At 44.9% G+C, this 6,968-nt stretch overlaps 1 protein-coding gene across 3 annotated transcripts; it reads right to left on the bottom strand.

The window, feature by feature from the left end:
* Positions 1-765: 765 nt before the first annotated feature.
* Positions 766-6,703, bottom strand: LOC125525227 (very-long-chain aldehyde decarbonylase GL1-10-like). Of its 3 annotated transcripts, none has more exons than XM_087536006.1 (5): positions 6,286-6,703; positions 5,447-5,769; positions 1,339-1,486; positions 1,192-1,224; positions 766-1,042 (listed from the first exon to the last, which is right to left on the bottom strand). In XM_087536006.1, exons 1-5 carry the CDS (start codon positions 6,613-6,615, stop codon positions 971-973), a joined length of 906 nt encoding a protein of 301 aa, XP_087392132.1. In that variant the 5' UTR covers positions 6,616-6,703; the 3' UTR covers positions 766-970. The 3 variants fall into 3 exon arrangements, with proteins under 3 accessions (XP_087392132.1, XP_087392134.1, XP_087392133.1); XM_087536008.1 differs by having other exon boundaries at positions 6,391-6,703; XM_087536007.1 differs by lacking the exon at positions 1,192-1,224.
* Between the last annotated feature and the right edge of the window lie 265 nt (positions 6,704-6,968).

The raw sequence follows: 6,968 nt of genomic DNA, 5'->3' as shown, positions 1-6,968 counted from the left end.
TGGTTGGTGCGGCGGAAGATGTGCAGAGGAAATGGTGCACGCGCCGAGAAGAAGAGGAGCAGCGGACTGAGCACGCCTCCCGGAGCCGTTGCGAAATTACCGCACGTTCCTCGGTCGTGGGGTGGCGGTTCATGCATCGTGTGAACGTGCCGGTATTTGCGGCCGAGATCGTGCCGCGTCTATATAAGGAGAAGATCATACATTGCGTAACCGCCGTGCGCTAGCCAAGGTATCATTAATACGCCTGCTCCATCCTGAGGTCATCGCCCGAAATGTTGTGATGTCAGCATGACCGGTGGGTGACTCGGCGGTCGAAACGAGAAGCACTACAAAACAAATCGCAGGTCTTTTCTTCCACCAGAAAGGCCGAACCTGGGTATATCAGCTATGCTTATCCCATTTCAGGAGGATGTTTCCTTCGCCTTCATCCTCTTGTAAGCTACCCCTGTAGCATCTGCCGGCTCAATATGTACATCAGCTATGTAAAGTTGCATGCAACTCGTCACCTTTTCCCCTTCATTCGTGAAAAGGGGCTAGCTTGGTTAAAATAACCTGTGCCGAGTGCAACTGCAAAATTGTGGGGTGAATATACCATTGAACTTCTGGGAAAAACTTTCTTCACTTTGGATTAGTCTAGCAAGATCATCCGGTTGTAAATAATTTTCATAAATTGACCAAATCAGCACAACCACATGGAGATATTTACTTAAACTTCCCATTTATTTTTTGTTGTTCTTATTATTAGAATGAGAAATGAACTCTCTGTACATAATTATACTCCCTTTAGTGATCTAAACAATTTTATATTAATTTACAGAGGGAGTACAATATTAAGTGCACACGCGAGTTTTACTAAGATTGAAATGATGTTGGAAGATGGCATATTTGTGAAAATTGCTAGACGTTGCACTGCATCATGGTGTGAGCAAGAGCTTATGCGCCAGGCCAGGATGGCAACTGTGTTTGATATCTATGCCTGCTTCCCGCCGATAAAATTCATTGTCTCTCTTTTCTCGGTACTGTTTTGTGCCATCTCCTTCAGCTGTTACATCGAGCAAAGACAAAAGAATGACATTTTTTGTAATTAAATTAACAACACACGCATAATTTAATCAAGACAAATTAATCAATAGTACTCATGGATCATTTGTTAACATCTGGACAATGGAAGTTGCTGGCAAGTGTAGCTACCTTTGCTAGGCTTGCCTTGTGGAACATGTAGCCCTGAAAACGACACATGATTTTATTGTCAGTGAAGTGATGAACATATCAATGTTTTGGCGGGTTTAATTACTAAACGGCAAATAATGTGCTTGCAAAAGATAAGGATAGACTTACTTTATCCGTCCCGTATATATAGTCGCAGAAGGTGAAAACAGAAGCGAAATTGCTCTGGCTCTTCCGTCCTACACGGTGATGGTAGTCATGGTGTGGTGCTCCTCCATAGAACGGGATGAAGTTTGCCGGATTGAGTGGGAAGTCGAATCTGCAGTTTAAACACCTCCAAATTAAAGGTGGTCTTTTGTTTCATCATCACATAATGACAAAACAAAGCGAACCTTACAGTAGAAAGAGAGCTAAACAAAATAGATTGGACCAAGAACATGCTCCCTTGGAACATCTTCAACATGTTTAATTTATGAGTCAAATATAGACAGTGATAGAATACATCTGACTGCTCTCTTCTTAATTTACATATGAGTCCAATAGAAGGTTCTTATTGAATAATATTGATATAGTATTGTAGATATTATAATTTTTTATACACTTTATCACACTTTACAAAGTTTGTGTTTGACCAAAACAAAAGGCAGAATATTTGAAATAAAGTGAGTACAACTTTGCTCTCTCTGTCATTGATTTTATGCGACATCACCACTTGTCCTATGTAGAAAATCTTGCCAACAATTATCTCACAGTTATAAGGGACGCCTTTGGTAGCCGGCAGTCCTTCCAGCCAAGCCCGGGTGAGACGAAAATGGGCCGATTGGATGCCTGCAGCTACTGTTTGTTTGGCCCCCGCGCTGATCAAAGCAGTCTGCAGCCAGGCCCTCTAGGAACGCTCGAATCAGCCGTTTCCAGCGAGCAACTGCCGTCGTGCGCTTCCATGATGCAACCTGTACGTGAGGTTGCTTTCTCTCTCCTCTCTTAAACTGCTTCTTAAGTAACCTCTTGTACTTAACACAACCATGCTTCAATTCAAAATCAGCTCTACATGAAAAAGATGCACGTCAACGATGGCGTTCCATTCTGACAATCGGCATCGAGTTTCGTTACCTGCATCTTCTCAAATTCGTGCTCAAGTTTGGAGCTTTTTTAGATAAATTTCGTCAGATTCGTCGTACACGGTTGAGAGTTTTAAATTTCCTTGTTGTCACTGGCAGACCTTCGGCTGGGCCAACCTGGGCCGTGCCCCACAGCCCATGAAGAAACAGCCTACTACTTACTTGTAGCTCATTTTTAGCCCCCCTCCCCCCGTGCGGAATTTGGCCCAACGTCCGACACTTCTTTTAGGAATAGCTTCACCTCACCGTTTTGCACAAACTCTCGTGTTGTAAGTGTCTCTTTGATGCACGTAGACGAATAGATCTGTACCTCTTTACTATACCAGGTGTTTACGTGTGACTATTAATGATGTTGTTCATGTGCCAATCAAAGTGAATTCAGGCAACAAAACACTGGATTCCCGTCTCTATCTTCATGCAAGAAAATCGAATGTAGGCAACCAAACGGGCAGCAGAACATGGCCTAAACCGTGTGTTTGCGTGGCCATGCCCCCAGGGCCTCATCCCAGGGAGATGAAAAATAGCTGCAGGCAACCAAACGCGCCCTAGAGATGTCCTTACTAAGGCCTTTCACAATGGGGGTTTCTTAGCGCGGTACGGCGCCATATTTAATGAGTAAAGAGATTGATGTTGTATCTTAACTAAGCTACAAATTTTGTATGAGTTTATAGGCAAAAAAAGTTTTTAGCCAATCACATGCATGCATGAACCCAAAATCATTAAATGCAAGCTTATTTGGATACAACCCTTAAGAGACAATGCATTGTGAGAAGTAGTCTCTTAAGTTTTAATTTCTCCTAGGGTAACATGCTAAGAGACAATGCATTATAAGACAATGCTAGGTCCAAACAACGTACTTTAAGAAGTTAGCCTAGCTTGGGTATGAGAGTCGATGTACAACCCAGCCACCTAGTTTTAAATGGTCATAGGTGCAAATTTTGTTTCTAAATATTTCCAAAATAAAAAAATTAGAGACCCCTACTGCATTCCTTTCAAACAAAAATACGGATTTACCTCTTCTTCTTTTTTGCGAAAATACGGATGTACCTCAATTATGCAATTACCATTTTGTTAGCTTTTGTAGGCTCTAAACCTAGTCACCTAATTGTAGTCTTTAATTTTTTTACTCTCGGTCTTTCCCATGCTCTTTGGCAATAAAATGGACGCCAATAAAAAAAAGAACGAGGCACCTAGGAATCATGTTTTTGAATCACAAGCCTAAGTTATTGCGGATCGGGTAACTATTGGCAGGTGTCTTATCAAGGTTACTTTATTTTGTAAGATACTTACACACAAAAGTAAGAAAAGGCAAGCTATCTTATTAATACTTGGTCAATTCTTTTTTTTTCTATAGAGAAATGAGGAAATACCAAACAAACTGTTGTGGACCTCTCGGGGTAAAACTTATTGAGTGGATATCAAATATAAAATTGTCTACCAGGTTTTTCTTCTCAATATCTCTTCTTACGGGTCTGACCCAATGAATTGAATATTGTTAGCACACGTAACCATCAGAGGGATCGATGGCTGACATGTGGGGTCGTAGTTTTGTTCAATCTGAGAGCATCTCCAATAATGGCCCTAAAATTCAAGTTGGGGCTGGCCTCTACTCTTTCAGCCACTAATATTGTTAGCACACTTTGGGCACACTTTGGACGTCCACCTGCCGCGAATTAATGCACTGAATTGCACCAGTTCGCCATGACTACGGTCAGCAGAATGATTGACGGGCACACTTTGGACGTCCTGCATTGAAGTCTAGTGGGTAGTTCGCTGATGTTTTCGGACCACGCAGTCCTCACTACAGAAGCTATCCAACAAGAGACTGTACCGGTCCGGACCACAGAATCTATTCAACGCGGGCCTGTATCGGTTCACCGAGCGGTCCGGACCATGTTTTCCCCGCAAACCGAAACGAAGCGTGGGGGACTTTGCAGGAGTACGGACATCCTCATGACAAACCAAAAGCCGCCAGGTACCCCACTCTTCGTCCGGATGGTGGAAGGCGCTGACTCTTGCTGTTAATTGGTGGAAGGCTAGCATATTAAAAGTCGGACAGTGATTAGTATTTGGGCATTTGGCGGAAGCTTTGTAAATATTTTTGGGCATTTGATGGAAGGTTACTTCTTGCCATATGATTAGCGTTTGGCAAAGGGTTAGTTTTTTGTTAAGAGGTTATTTATCACACGTTGACGGAATGATGGAAGCTTTGTAAATAGATTTGGCCATTTGGCGGATGGTTTGAAAATGACCAAGCCCATTTGACGGCAGGTCTATGATTAGCAAGGTGATTAGTTGTTTATTAAGGTTTTTAATTTGGCAGGAGGAAGCTAGTACAATGGCGGAAGCTATGCAAGCAGCCTAGTTTGGCGGAAGCTACACTAGCACATGAATTAATAGCGTTCGGCCAAACAAAAAGCTACTAGTCACAAATTTTTAAAGGAAATTACGTAGTTATTTGGCGATTAAAATTTAATAAAGACGGAACTTCACGCTACGGTTAGATGACTGGCTCCCGCATCAGTGTCCGTGGACTGGTCCCCCACACCAATCCGCGGACGGACAGACGCGGAAGCAAATTCGCAGGTCAACACTAAAGATGCCCTTTACTCCGTATACGTAAACCTGTGATCAATGCTAATCAATACGAAAATTACTCCTTAACTTGGTATCAGGCATATCTCCCTCCTCATGACCGGCTCACAGGGTGCTGCCGGCGCATCTACCCTCCCGGCTACCTCCTCTCAAGCCTCGCCGGCACTTCCTTCCTAGACCTCGGCGTCTCTCTCCTCGACGGCTGACATGTGGGGTCGTGGTTTTGTTCAATGCGAGAGCATCTCCAGTAATGGCCCTTAGTCTCGGGGCCCTAGAATTCAAGTTGGGGCCGGCCTCTACTTTTTCAGCCACTAAAAAATACACCAATTGTAGCCATAGCTATTTTTTCTGTATGTTTACTAAATGATACATGGGACCCACTCATCATTGGGATACAGACGGCTGTGGCCTAGGGGTGTTTCCATCAAAACTGAAATATGGGGCCAAGTAGGGGCCTTGCTGGAGATTTTCTAAGATCGCACGGGGTATGTATTTTTGTCCTTTTATTAATGAGACACGTGTTATCATAAAAAAAGACATTATTTATTGAGATTAGATAACTTTACCCGTCGTGAGCATCTATGAGCGCTAGCTGGCGTATCACGAACCAAAGCCATAAGGTGGTCATGTGGCAGGGCACAACAGCCGGGCCGACGAAAGCGGGGAAGCCAATGATGAGCACGTCGGACCAGTGTGCATACAGGCCGACGTAGCCGACGGGCGCCGTGAACTCATGGTGGACATGGTGAATCTTCTCGTATCCCCACTTGGTGTGCAGCAGCCGGTGTACCCAGTAGCCAAGGTAGTCCTCCAATAGCAAATACACCGCCATTTGCGCCGCCGTCTCTCCCGCCGACGGCAGCGGCAGCCCCGTCCTTATCCCCACCATCTAAACATTCAACATGCATGCACGCAACAAAACAAAAGCAATTAATACTCACTAGCTACAGTTCACAGATGTTAACACGGCCTTAAAGGTGCAAGTAACATGGAAAACTATTGTTTTAATACACGTATACTATCCAACAGTACTACAGTACATGATATTATTAAATCAAAATTTCTTTTTTGAATTTATAAGGAGCAGAGCTCCATGTTGTGACGCAATTTGTACCACTCGTCTCGTCCATATAAGGATATACTAGTGTGCCAGTTTTGAAAGTTTGAGTCAAAGTGTCACTTATTGCTGAACAGGATATAGTCATATACTCCCTCCGTCCGGAAAATACTTGTCATCCATTTCTGGGACAAGTATTTCGGGAGGGAGGGAGTAGTAGTAGCTTGCTCGATTTCATCATTAGCTGCCGTAGTTTAGCAAATACTCTTCCATGCAACGCAGGAATTAACTAGCTCACTCAGGCGCATAATTATGTGGTACTGTATATACTCGTGTACATGCATGGACCTTAACGGCAGGGTATGAGAGCAGCTGGACGGGGCCCATGGCGAGGAGGAACACGCGGACGGTGCGGACGTAGCAGCGGAGGAAGGCTGCCGGCTTGAGACGCACCCTGGGCTGCAGCTTGTACGGCAACAAGATGGCGGGGGCCCGGAGCTGGAGCACCGCGAGTGGGAGCGGAGCCAGCGTGTAGACGACGAGGAAGATGACGATGTGGTGGCAGTAGAGGTAGTAGTCCGGCGTCGCCACAGAATACCGGAACCACGCCGCCTCCGCCCAAGTCATAGCGCGCCCCAGCGCCGCCTCCGCCTCGCCCGCCGTCGCGTATGGGAGCATCGAGAGTTACTATTTCGCCGGCCAGCGAGCTGCCAACTGGATGACCTTGATCAGGTACGGTGGTGCAGCTAGCTCTGCGTATCGGAATGCTCGTAACTAACTAGCTAGCGCCATCTGTATTTGTAGTAGACGTTGGTCTCTCTGACTCGTGGACCAACTTTACGCATGACACATACGTGCCATGCATCCTTGTCCGTGACCCAACTTGCTGTGCCATGCATCCTTATCAGCCACTAATGCATGCGCGAGACCCTGTAATGCGCTCGCAACGGACTTTTTTTTACAAATTCGGAAAACGTATGACCTAATTTGATAATTTCAAAAATATTACCCAGTCGGCTTCGCTTAGGCTG

This window comes from Triticum urartu, chromosome 7A (assembly GCF_056163025.1).
Source record: "Triticum urartu cultivar PI428250 chromosome 7A, HENAU_Tu73, whole genome shotgun sequence".
NCBI classification, from domain to species: domain Eukaryota; kingdom Viridiplantae; phylum Streptophyta; class Magnoliopsida; order Poales; family Poaceae; genus Triticum; species Triticum urartu.
This window is presented reverse-complemented; position numbering and strand designations above follow the sequence as displayed.